This window comes from Patiria miniata, unplaced genomic scaffold (assembly GCF_015706575.1).
Source record: "Patiria miniata isolate m_02_andy unplaced genomic scaffold, ASM1570657v1 HiC_scaffold_7, whole genome shotgun sequence".
In the NCBI taxonomy this organism is placed as follows: domain Eukaryota; kingdom Metazoa; phylum Echinodermata; class Asteroidea; order Valvatida; family Asterinidae; genus Patiria; species Patiria miniata.
This window is the reverse complement of record NW_024037074.1, coordinates 2331859-2345446: the sequence shown is the minus strand read 5'-3', so window position 1 is coordinate 2345446 and position 13588 is coordinate 2331859. Positions and strand designations below refer to the sequence as shown.

Sequence of the window (13588 nt, the reverse complement as noted above, 5' to 3'; positions counted from 1 at the left end):
GACTGGACTTGTGACGGTCTCGTGACTGGACTTGTGATGGTCTTGTGACTGGACTTGCGACTGGACTTGCTGTTGGGCTTGCGACTGGACTTGCGACTGGACTTGCTGTTGGACTTGCGACTGGACTTGTGATGGTCTTGTGACTGGACTTGTGACTGGACTTGTGATGGTCTTGTGACTGGACTTGCGACTGGACTTGTGATGGTCTTGTGACTGGACTTGTGATGGTCTTGTGACTGGACTTGCGACTGGACTTGCTGTTGGGCTTGTGACTGGACTTGTGATGGTCTTGTGACTGGACTTGTGATGGTCTTGTAACTGGACTTGCGACTGGACTTGCTGTTGGGCTTGCGACTGGACTTGTGATGGTCTTGTGGCTGGACTTGTGACTGGACTTGTGACGGTCTTGTTACTAGACTTGTGACTGGACTTGCTGCTGGACTTGCGACTGGACTTGTGACGGTCTTGTGACTGGACTTGTGACTGGACTTGCTGCTGGACTTGCGACTGGACTTGCGACTGGACTTGTGACTGGACTTGTGACTGGACTTGTGATGGTCTTGTGACTGGACTTGCGACTGGACTTGTGACGGTCTTGCGACTGGATTTGTGACTGGACTCAACTACATCACTGGATGGTGCATACCTATCATACATGCGTTCTCTCATTGTGGTCTCCGTGACACCGCTGTTGAAGTCGATGGTTTGTAGGTCAGTCTTTCCTTCATCAACTGCTCTGTCGGTGGTCACTGCAGCCGACGTCGAGGGACCGTCGACACTTGACTCATTGGGTGGAGTGGACGGAGGGGTCAAGAAATCATCATCAAGGTCAAGGTCACCTGAAAAGATATATGGAGATTGAATTTGATAAAACTATGTATAGGCACAGGGCTTCCAGATTTTTATGAAAACAAAATTCCCGGAGTTTCCCCGATATTCCCCTGAGAATTTGCCAAAATTCCATGAGAAATATTTTCCATTAATGAGGTCGCTGGAAAGTCAAGAGGTGGTGTAGCACAGCCAATTGTTATTGTCTGCAGAGGTGTGTAATATTCACACAGCATAAACACTCAAAAGCCACCACAGCCAGTCAGTCAATTAACTTAACTTGGACACATGGCACATGACGCACATACGCCAAACTGGCCAAAACCTTTCCCTTCTGGGTCACTGCCAAATTCCCTGAGTTTTCCCTGACTTTGTGCTTTCCCAATTTCCTTGATTTTTCCCCGACTGGAAAAATGGAAACTCATTTTCACGGTTTTCCCTGATTTCCAGAGTGGCTAGGAAACCTGCCTATTGCTATTGCCTGCCTAGCAAACCACCCGTGGTACATTTATATAATATTGCATGGCTCTGAGGTTGATACAAGAATATATTGTCATAGCGAGTGCAATATATTCTTGTATCCCCCAGAAAAAAAAACATCCAATATTATTATTATTATTTACATCAGGCTGACTTGATCCGCAAGAAATACAATTCAAGACACTGTCTTCATTTCTCCAATTTCGTCAAACTATTTGAAGCTGCCATTGTTATTATTGACTGCCTAGCCTGCTGCGCGCTGCGTGGGCTACGCTCTGATGAGTGGTTGACAACTGTGAGGTTCTACGCTCTTGATCGTGTGGGAACCAGCGAAAATGCCTGGATGAGGGCCCGCCGGGCAATATCAAAAGTAATATTGCCCGCAATCCGGGTACTTTTACTGACAATGTTGCTGTCATCCGGGTACGTTTTACAAAAGCATGCAATACGCTAATTTATTTTTTACCGCTGGAAGCCTGATATAAATAATGATGTATAATCTTGTATTTGGTCTATGTTGAATCCCATACAATTATACAGTGCCGGGGGGGGGGGGGGGGGGAATGGTACAAGGTGAGTGGACTGCCAAAGAGCGCCCTCTCTTGCTAATGTAGGAATCGGATACATACCATCATCTGTCAACGAGGTATCTGTAGCTGTCTGTGACTTGGCGTAGTTGCCTTTGGCCGTGGCACTAGCCAGCTGGAGGTGACCAAAATCTAGAACCACCTGAGAAAACAATCACCATCACGGTACAAATGTTTTAAGAAGTAACAGTCAATGGAACACGTCTTACAATGCTGAGGAAATTGGGGTGGTTATGTATGGGCAATAACAGCATTATGGAAGAGAATGTGCTGTGCGTAAAAGAGGCAATTAACCATGATATCTAATTATGATTCAGGGAAATGAGCCACAATGCCTAGTCTGTAATCTCCTTGACTATTAATAGATGACAAATGTATAAGATTTGAAGACAAAAAAAACCTGGTTGATTCACTGAGTTCTTAAAGCACAGAAAAATGTCTGATTTGTAATTTCCATGATGCTGGAATTACCCGCATGTTGTCTATTGAAAAATCTTCATTTTAGGGCCTTGTTGTTTGTGGATTTGAGCTCAATTAATTTGGGCAAACAGTTTCATGGCCTTTGACAGTGAAAAACATAAGTACTTTAATACTGCATAATGACAAATCTTTCAAAGGAAAGTCAGCGTTTTTCTATTTATAATGATTTCAAAAGATAACTTCTTTGCAAAGAAATAAAACTCAGGGCGAAACATACTTTTTGCAATTCAAATATAGAAATTCGTGGTTTTGGATAAGTTGTATTCATCTTAAAATTAATGTGGCCTGACGTTGCGAACTTAGCAAGTTCTGTTTTCTGTTTTAGCCTCTGAAGAAGAACTTGCTAAGTTCGCAACGTCAGGCCACATTAATTTTAAGATTTATATATTTCAGGTCCATCCAGTCAGTAAGCAGTTTGCAGCAGTTTTACTTTTTGTCAAGTTGTATTCATATTAAATTGCATCAAAACCATTCAGAAATAATAAATGTCTTCTCAAACAAGTGTACTGGTTTCTGATTCTTACCAGAGTGGCATCCTTGGAGTGGAAACTGTCTGGAATGATGATCTGAGGAGCGGAGATGTCTAGATGGACGTCCCATCGACTGACTTGACCCTAAAGATCAACGAGATATGAAGAGTTGATTTCCAAATCGCGATAAATCCATTTGAAGAAAAAGAAGTGGAAAACTTACATAGTTATGAAAACTTATAGAACATACACAGTGTAACGGTTGTTTCTTAAAGAGGTTGCGGAATGCTCGAAGACATTTCCGTCATTTTTGGGGTATATTTAGCCTAAGGTGTGATGAAATAAAAACGACTATTGTTTCTGTCATGAAATGAGTACAAAGGGTACTTTTGAGAGCTATTTTTCAGGTCCTGTTTCGACCCGAAAGTGCAATTTGTGTAAAAGTCGTTGTTGCGGGCAGCAAACAAAACACAGTAAATCGTGACGTAAAAAACAGGACTCGTTTATGCTACTCTGCATCGAGAGTCCTGTTTATTACGTCACGATTTACTGTGTTTTGTTTGCTGCCCGCAACGACGACTTTTACACAAATTGCACGTTCGGGTCGAAACAGGCATGACAGGACTTGAAAAACAGCCCTCAAAAGTACCTTTTGTACTCATTTTATGACAGAAACAATAGTCGTTTTTATTTCATCACACCTTAGGCTACATATACCCCAAAAATGACGGAAATGTCTTCGAGCATTCCACAACCTCTTTAATTATATATTTCAATGTGTTGTATTCTTGAACTAGAAAGCACTAAGAAAGCGCAAACCTCCACCCAGGCTAAAAAAATTCCCCATCATATTGCCATTACCCCCAACTTAATACTTGCATAAATGGTGAAAAAAATCCTGGATCCAGACCCAGATCTACAGCACTTCCAAAATGTAATCGATTTGTACTTGTACCAAGGACCACACCTTAAAAAAATTGTCATGCAAATTCGTCCGTAACTTTTGAGTTATCTTGCTAAACAGACAAACCAACCGACCAACCAACCAACCAACAAACTCTGATGAAACATAACCTCCTTGGCGGAGGTAATTTTGTTTAACTATGTAAGAGCTGATAAAACTGATTTTTGGAAGCCACGAGACGGTTGATTTTAAAAGGTAACGAAATGGCGTTTATCGCGTTTTGGAATAAGGCATATGATTTGGCGTACTCTAAAATTGGAGACTGTCTTGAAACAAAAAACCAGATAACCTGTGATACCTCTATTGGCTCGTCATCTTTACAAATATTCTGAAAGTTTTTGACAAGTTTCTTATGATTATATGGAAGGAAAGGAACAATTTGGTCCAAGTCACTGCATTTCTGAAACAGAATTTTTGACTTTAACATCAGGGCCCAACTTTATGGCCCTGCTAACCATAGAATTATGTGCTTATGATAACCATTTTGTGCTGACCGTGCTAGCAGAAAAATTCTGTGCTAAACCTGTAAGCACAGAATCCTTAGTTACGGGATGTACGGATGCACAGAAGCCAAAATTCCTCGCTAACCCGTGAAATATGCTTACTGTAAGCACAGAATTTTCTGCTAGAGCAAGCAGGGATTTTTCGCTAATGGTAAAGCAGAGCCATGCAATTGGGCCCCGATATCTGGAGCCAATTTTTTTCAATAAAGTTAGAGTTGATGTTATTATAATAACAGGTTCTTATATAGCGCTTTTAACTAAGATCAAAGCGCTTTACATTATTATTACCCCTGAGCATTAGGCCAATTAAACATTCCATATACCATCTCAGCTCCCTGGGGAGTATACAGCTTGATGCTGCCTGTTAGGCGCAAGGAAGCTAATTCAATCACAATAACCATCACTGCCCTCAAAGGTACCCATTTACTCCTGGGTGGAGAGAAGCAATGAGTGACAAAGTGCCTTGCTCAAGGGCACACGCACCATGACCCCACCAGGACTCGAACCCACGACCTGCAGCTTTACCCACAGACCACGAATCAGTGCCCTTAACCACGAGGCCACAGCACTCCACAAGTGTTCAGATGGATCCTGAAATATTTATGTTCCTTCCTCCCTCTGAAAGAATCTCAGTTTGGATTTACTCTGTGTACCTGCTGTTCTCCTTCCAGCAGGGTGTCCAGGGTCTGCCTCAACTCCTGCTTAGTCTGGTTCTTCAGTTCTTCGTACCGCAGCCTGGCCATGCGGGTGAGCTGGAGCTCCGAGGGTCTGGACGCCAGACCTTTGGTCCTGGCGGTGGAGGTGTCAAAGAAATCGGAGATTCGTTGCATGGCCGAGGGGTTGTAGACCATGTCCAGGGGGCGGGTGATGATCTCCAATCTTAACAGCATAAAACAAAGTGGATTGTAGGTCTCGTTCAAATGACGTCATTTCCTACAGACCATCCACATGTGTGGTGACTGCAAATTGATCTAGAGTCATATTTGACATTTTATTTTTTTTCTTCCGAAATTGTTTAAATAAGCCTGTGAATCAATTCAAATCTTTTGATTATAGGCCGTTAGTGATGAACCATTCTACACTCAACCAAAAAAGAAAGTCCCCCCTTAAGGCCCCCCAAAAAAGTCTCCGGTTTCTGGTATGGAGCTTGTCCAAAAAGTGGTGCGGCGACACGGCTTTTTTTTTTTTTTTTCCTGACTTTTTTGCTTCAAATGTCGGCTGATGACTGCAAATGGTGCCCGACTAAACTTCGTGCAAATATATGGGAGTCCAGAGAGGCCACATAAAGCTTATTCTCGATCATAAACCCATCTAAAAACACGTTAAAATTGTGCAGCAGCAGGATTCCAGTCAAACCAGTGAGTTTGGCGGTTTTGAGACATCAACTTTCATTGAAAAAAAAACTTTTTCATTTTGCCGACGCGCATGGCTACGGCGACGCGCGCGCATACCAGAAACCGGAGACTTTTTTTTTTTGGCCTAATACTTTTTTGTCTAACTCAAGAACTACTGGGCACATCTTGCTCAAACTACGACTGATCAGTACAGAAATTCCTTAGCAATCCAGCCATACTCTCTGCTTGGTCCAAAGCAGTGATAACGTGTACACAATTATGCAATTTATGACAAATGGTACACACACCAAAGCAGTGATAACGTGTACACAATTATGCAATTTATGACAAATGGTACACACACCAAAGCAGTGATAACGTGTACACAATTATGCAATTTATGACAAATGGTACACACACAAAAGTTGCACATTTGTATACGTGCAAGGTGAGTGTGAACCACAACTTGCACGTATACAAAAGTGCAACTGTTTTCGGTATCATTTGTCATAAACTGCATAAATGCGTACACATTATCACTGTTTTGGGCCAAATAAAGAGTATGGCTTGATTGCTATGGAATTTCTGTACTGATTAGTCGTTATTTGAGCGAGAGGTGCTCAGTAGTTTTTGAGTTAGACAAAAAAAAGCATTAAGGGGGGACTTCGTTTTTTGGTTGAGTGTATGAAGCTAATAGGTCTCATTCAAATGACGTCATTTCCTACAGACCATCCACATTCATCGGCATTTTGAGCATCAACTTGCATAACGAACATCAGCTGCATCATATTTGGAACACATTTCAAGCAACAAGCGCGCGTTTGGAACATTTTCAACACTGCGCAATGCGTGCTTCATTGCGTAAAATACGCAGTTGCACTTCTTCTACAGAAATGGCCGTCATTGAACGAGCCCTATTGCAACAGAGTGTCCAGCCTAAGGACACAGACAAATTGTTTGGGTTGATAGCGAGAAAATCTACCTGCAGTCAGCGTTGGAGTTCGGTGGGTTGGATTCGTAGCTCATTTCAAACAGCGTCTCCTCTGAAGACTGTCTCTTGTAGGCAGCGCTCTGGGCCATGTAGGAACCGCTGGTCTTGGCGAGTATGCCAAAGGTTTGACGAGATTGGGTACTAGACCCTTCGTCCTGCGTGGGGAAAATAATTACAAATATTGAGTGGATCAGCGTGGAATGGGAGGAATAATATCGCAAGGTAAAATCTGGACTTTTCCATTTCACGAGGCGAAGCCGAGTGAACTGGAAAAGTCCAGATTTTACCGAACGATATTATTCCTTTCATTTCACAATTTAAAGTCAACTCAATATTTGTTTTATATAACTGACATATAGATCCTTGTCATTTGATATATTTGAACTTATATTTCACTATGAAACAAAAAAGAGGCCATTCCACGCTGTACATGACTCTATACGGTGTTTCTCAAGTTTTAATGGCATAGGTTGGAAGTGAAAAAAAGTGTAAGCGAAAATCAGCTGATCCAAGGAAAAGTTGCATGCCTGATTGACCTGACTGTCAAAGACACTTTCGGAGGAAAATGCTCGGTGTTTATAGATTGTTTTTATGGCCCAGTGAGCAGGGGTAAAAATAATGTTGTACCACCCTGTGAGCATCATGGGCTTCATTTTTTAGTCGGCCATATTAAATTGAAAGCAAGGTAAAATCTTCATTTTTGAAACCTGCAAAGAGAAATGAAAGCAATGAAATGAAGTTAATTACAAATTAATACCAGTCTGCTCTGATGAATAATGTAAAATTTGTGATTAAACATACCCTAATGTTTTAAACCACATTTAAAAAAAAAAAACATGAAAGTGAGGCTAGAATGTATGAATAGTCTGGCACCATCTCATTCAACAGTTCACGATTTCTAAACTACATTCAGGGAACACGATCAAAATGGCTTCCTTCACGAGAAAGCCAAACTTGATTTTGATCGTGTTCCCTGGATGTATTATATAAATTGTAAATTGTTGAATTGTAAATGTGGCTTAAAACGTTGGGGTATGTTTAATCACAAATTTTAAATTATTCATCAGAGCCGACTGGTATTAAGTTGTAATTTTTAATTTATTTCATTGATTTCATTTCTCTTCGCAAGTTCCAGAAATGAAGATTTTACCTCGCTTTCAATTTAATATGGACGACTTGTGAATCAAGTTTATTATTATGATTATGAATAATTATAATGGGGATAAGGGGGAGGGGGGGGGGGCTATTAGGGGCACTGTTCAAAGCGCAAGATCTAGGACACTGCAAGGTGAGTAAAGAAAAGCGAAACCCAAATGTCGGGACCATTGTTTGAGTGAAGTTCTGCATGTAGCACTTTCAAAATCTAGGATATGAAAACCCAATTCATAAGCTTTCTTTTAGTACAAGAATCATTCAAATCACTCATGTAATTTTCAAGTTACGGAACTTTAAACACAACCACCATTTTATAGTTCTGTCCAACAAAAAAGGTAAGTGTTCATTCAGCAAAACGAAAACATATCACATAGGGATGTGTGTGAATTGTTTTCGTTTTGCTGAAAGAATGCATATCTTTTTTGTGATCCATGGACAGAACTTTAAAACGGTGGTTGTGTTTAAAATTCAGTAACTTGAAAAGTACTTCAGTGATTTGAATGATTCTTGTACTAAAGGAAAACTTATGAATTGAGCTTTCATATCCAAGATTTTGAAAACGCTACATGCAGAAATTCACTGAAACAATAGTCCCGACATTTGGGTTTCATTTTTTTTTACTCACCCTGTATGTGTTGAGAGACACACTATTTTGCTGTCAGGATATTGAGTTTGCCAACGAAATTATTAATGGGGGGTGTGACTCCCGACCCCCACCCCCTCTAGTAACACCGGCGTAAATTCTTACCCTTCTCTGCTGCGGCGACACCAACACAGGGAAGAGGGATCCCTTAGTCATGACGTCGCGAACGTAGAGCGCCCCCAGCTTTGCCTTGAACAGCATGGAGCTCGTCCGGAGTCTGGATTCCAGACTCATCTTCACGCCGGCAAACTCAAGCTCAATGATGGGCGCCATGCTGTCGGGCCCTCTCATGGAGGCGGAGTTTGCAGTCACGGGGGAGGGGGTGGTGCTGCAGAGTTTGAAGGAGCCGCCTTGCAGGTTGAGGTTGAGGAGAGCGAAGACGTGGTCTCGCTTGAGGAGGGTGCTGTCCGCCATGGGGTCACCAATCACGTCCATCAGCTCCTGCTCATCTGCATAACAAAGCAAGACATGTGCTTTAAGTACTGCCCTATTGTGTTTTGACCAATCACGGCAGCATCTGAGTGTGCAAATAATCGTGTCCATCCGTTCCTGCTCATTTGCATAACAAAGCAGTATATTTAATATAAATGTACTTAGAAGTTGCAGGGACATCCACAGTCTTCAAAAACCGATTTTCCAAGGCCCCGCCCACAATCACAGCTGCGACTGCACAACTAAACGTCGAACAAAAATCTCAGTTCAGTACACTTTTGCATGGCTACATGCTGTGTTGCGTTGGAGAGACAACATGTTGTTGCCCACATGCGAAGGCTGCAGGGCTTAAGGCCAAATGCGGAACGGTCTATCATGAAAACAGCCAAAATTGAGTTCATTCCAAAAACTGATATGCGTTTTCATTTTTTATCCATTCACTGAACTGTATCTGACTTCTTCAAGTGCACTGACACAGGTTGCTATTCTGTCCAGGATTTCACTTTTCCCCGTAGTCTGATTGGGTTAGTTCTAAAATGCGCCTACTTATCAGGAAAGTCTGTAAACGAGCCAATTTGGCCCCTCTGACCAGCATTTATATCCAGTCTCGGTGGCATGAAACGACTGAGAATAGTTTTATTTTCCCCTGGATGGGATGCCAGTCCATCGCAGGTTACTCCCCAGCTAATGCCAGTACCCATTTTTATACTTCTGGGTGGAGAGAGGCAAGAGGGGGTAAAGTGGCTTGCCCAAGGACACAGAAGTCAGAGGAAAAACAACATGTTGGCTGATAACCAACTCTTTATGCAAATGAGCCACTGAGGCACTCTTTGAACTATTTACCTATTGGAGGGGGTGATGTAGACCGGGTGGCTCTTCCTGATCCAGCGGGTCCGGCACTCCCACCAGAATCTGATTGGTCCGTTGAGGCTGTTCCACCTGAGTACCACCCTCCCCATCCCCAGACCCACCGCTGCATCAGACCCTGTTGCTGAGATGCATCCTGGTCTGAGGTCTTAAAAAACTCCTGTGGGAGTAACAATACATAATGTAACAGCTCCTATGCCTTCAGCAGCAGTCTTTGAGACATTTGGGGGTTATTTTAAAGGCATATAGGATCGTTTGCTTTTCTTATTTCCAATAACTACACCACTCAATGCTCCAAAAAAGAATATTCTAAACCTAACCAGTTAAGTTTCAGCTCAGTGGATATTACACTTTGGCCAAAAAAAGTCTCCGATTTCTGGTATGGAGCTTGCCCAAAAAGTGGTGTGGCGACGCGGTTTTTTTTTTTTTTTACCTGATTTTTTTGCTTCAAATATCGGCTGATGACTGCAAATGGTGCCCGACTAAACTTAGTGCAAATATATGGGAGTCTAGAGAGGCCACATAAAGCTTATTCTAGATCATAACCCCATCTAAAAACACGTTAAAATTGTGTAGCAGCAGGATTCCAGTCAAACCAGTGAGTTTGGCGGTTTTGAGACATCATCTTAGATTGAAAAAAAAAACCTTTTTCATTTTGCCGACGCGCATGGCTATGGCGACGCGCGCGCATAACAGAAACCGGAGACTTTTTTTTTTGGCCTTTTCTAGAAAACAGTGAAAACCATTCCAACCTTTTGTTCACCAAACAGGATTTCATCAATGGCACTCTATTATTCCAAAATTCATTCCATTGATTGAGCATTGGAAGTCCATTTCTTGATCTCTTGTAAATGACAGCAAGCCAGATGAACCAATTTCACCGATCTTTAATCTAAGTAAGCTTTTTGATAATAATTTGGTAGATCAAATTAGGTTTTGCCCTTCACCAACGTTTTTAACACTGTATACTCAGTGTGTTACCTCCTGAGTGAAAGTTGGAAAAATCACTCGGGTGGGACTCGAACCCACGACCTCCTGCTTTCTAGTGCAGATGTCTTACCACTCCAGCACTGAGCTAACGGGATCGGTTGGCTGGTTGAATCTGATGTACATAGCAGCGGGTACCGCATTAACTATTTATAAAATGGAATTTATGCGTCGGGGTGATATAAATCAAATTAGGTTTTGCCCTTCACCAACATTTAACCCCTTAAGGACGGGGTGTAATGGGGACATTCCTCCACACATAGAGCAAGTGGCCCTCTGACTGCACAGCCTTTGTGTGGTAGCAGGACTGCACAAAAGCAGCAGCTGTAGAACTACCCACTAGCAGTGAGCCACGGCATACCACAGCTGGCAACTGCATTCCAATGAGGATTAGCGGCCGCGGCCATGACCGCTTCCCGTACGCATGGGGTTAAACACTGTATACTCAGTGTGTTAGCTACCGAGTGAAAAGTTAATACATGTAGTATCAATAGTTTATGCGGTACCCGCTGCTATCAGATTCGAACCAGCCAACCGATCCCGTTAGCTCCGTGGTCGAGTGGTAAAACATCTGCACAAGAAAGCAGGAGGTCGTGGGTTTGAGTCCCACCCGAGTGATTTTTCCAACTTTCACTCGGGAGGTAACACACTGAGTATACAGTGTTTAAACGTCGGTGAAGGGCAAAACCTAATTTGATTTGAATTTTGTTCAAAATTGAATTCAAACCTCTCCAGCTGCGATGCGCTTCTCAAGTTGTCTAAAAGTCAACTCTCGGAGCAACCTCAGCTCGTCAAACTCCAACTTGTTCTCCATCTCATCCATACAATCCTAGAATACAAAACAACAATACAATCTTGAAGTTTTCTTTTCTCAGCTGGTTTCTATTTCAGGTCTGTAGTTAGGGATGGGGGATTTTGAAAGTCACGATAGGCCTCAATTCGGATTTACTTACGGTTTGGCTGGACTTTAAGACGGCTTAGGGGCTGGTTGTTTTGGGTTCTGACTTGGTTTATGACAAGTCAGAGTTGTTGACTCAAGTCCAGGGCTACGACTCAAGCATTGAGTTGCAACACGACTCGACTTGAGTCACATCAACACAAGACTCGGACTTGAACTAAGTGATTCGTTACTCAAAGTTAGACCCAAATTACGTAATTCAAGACTTGACTTTCAATCTAAGTGACTTGGAACTGGGGCTCAGACTCAAACTAACAAACTTGTTATAAATCACATGACATTTTGGCTAGGAAGCTGTTTTTGCTCAACAAATGTGATGCGATCAAGCTAAATGAGTCGTTTGTCGGCCCTTATTGATATTTTTTTTTTTTTTAATAGAGCTATCTTTCAGTTTACATTTGGTGAAATCCCCATGTGAATATCGACCTTCCGTTCAGAAGTTATGGGACTTAGAACACAGGCAGATCAGAAAGGAGAAAAACAGAGAAATCAAACAGAGAAATCAACGACTCAAAATTGAAGTGTTTACTAAGCAACCATGAACATGCTTTATGTCAGGTTATTGAATATTATCTCCTTAGCAAAAATGTCACGTTTTAACTACTTTATCGTGACTTTTTCGCAAAAAAAAAATAGTTGACATGAAAGAGGTCATATGAAGCCTTCCGATTTTACAAAAAAGTCAATTTTGAAATTTCCACCCCTACTGACCTATATTGGGCTGTATCTTAGAATCATAATTGTTGACAAACGACTCAATAAATATGTTTGTGCTTAACTCTTTCAGTGCCAAAGTCGTACATATACGAGGTATATTTGTTAGTTCGAAATTGCCAACCTCGTACATGTACAAGGTATTGTTTGTACTTAAAATCGCCAGACCTCGTACACGTACGATGTAGAGTAAGCATGTTATCACAAGGGGGCGCTCTCGCTCTTTCTAATAATATCATTTTTATTCAGGTACGACCTGTATTTATTTGTTTCATTCGAGTTCTTGCGAGAGGGCGCAGCACTGACACTCGTATTTTCTGCAAAAAGTGCAGAATTCCCGTGTGCAGGACAGTGTTTCAGGGTGTATCACTATGTACGTGACTACTATTGACTTTCCAATGTACCAAGGATATACCAGAGAGCAACAACAACAAATTTAGTGAGTAAAACTTATTTACTTTTTTTGTTACAGAATTTTGAACAATTACAAAAAATGCTCAAAGTTGGGCACTTTAGGGTTAAACTTTTCAAATTTCGCGGGCACTGAAAGAGTTAAAAGATTGTCACGCATATGGATCCTTGAAAGTGGCCATCACATGTTGCTTACCTTGGATTCCTTGTCTAGCGTCGCGCCTTCTAGTACCAGTGTGTATGCCTTGATGTAACGTGTGTTACTCTGTATCCTCTCTGATATGAATCCTGGCGATTTACGCTTGTTTCTCTCTCGGATGCCGTGTAGCGTTGACGTCACCGCAAAGTCCCACCATTCCCTGGCACTGAAACACAAACATAAGACACTGAAAGCCCTGTCGTTTCTATAATAATAATAATAATAATAATAATAATAACAGGTTCATTCCAAATACCTTTCAGCTCCCTGGGGAGAATACAGCTCGATGCAGCCTGTTAGGCGCAAGGAAGCTAATTTAATCACGATAACCATCTCTGCCCTCACAGGTACCCATTTACTCCTGGGTGGAGAGAAGCAATGAGTGACAAAGTGCCTTGCCCAAGGGCACACCCACCATGACCCCAGGCTGGACTTGAACCCACAACCTGCAGCTTTACCCACAGATCACGAATCCAGTGCCCTTAACCACGAGGCCACTAGTTCTATGACTAAAGGTTATTAGGTACACAGGATCATTTGCTTTTAGTGTCAGCAAGTTTTTAGTTTGAAGCAGCACAATCGCTC

At 42.0% G+C, this 13588-nt stretch overlaps 1 protein-coding gene across 3 annotated transcripts in view; it reads right to left on the bottom strand.

Moving 5' to 3' along the window:
* LOC119745753 (vacuolar protein sorting-associated protein 13D-like) overlaps positions 1 to 13588 on the bottom strand; it is a 94821-nt gene that overhangs the window by 60596 nt on the left and 20637 nt on the right. For all 3 annotated transcript variants that reach the window (XM_038222337.1, XM_038222338.1, XM_038222335.1), the window contains 9 exons: positions 13001 to 13169; positions 11449 to 11550; positions 9711 to 9894; positions 8541 to 8884; positions 6629 to 6792; positions 4966 to 5191; positions 2900 to 2989; positions 1938 to 2037; positions 647 to 839 (listed from right to left, as the gene is read on the bottom strand). In XM_038222337.1, the coding sequence (XP_038078265.1) occupies positions 647 to 839; positions 1938 to 2037; positions 2900 to 2989; positions 4966 to 5191; positions 6629 to 6792; positions 8541 to 8884; positions 9711 to 9894; positions 11449 to 11550; positions 13001 to 13169 (1572 nt within the window). The remainder of the gene's footprint in view (positions 1 to 646; positions 840 to 1937; positions 2038 to 2899; positions 2990 to 4965; positions 5192 to 6628; positions 6793 to 8540; positions 8885 to 9710; positions 9895 to 11448; positions 11551 to 13000; positions 13170 to 13588) is intronic.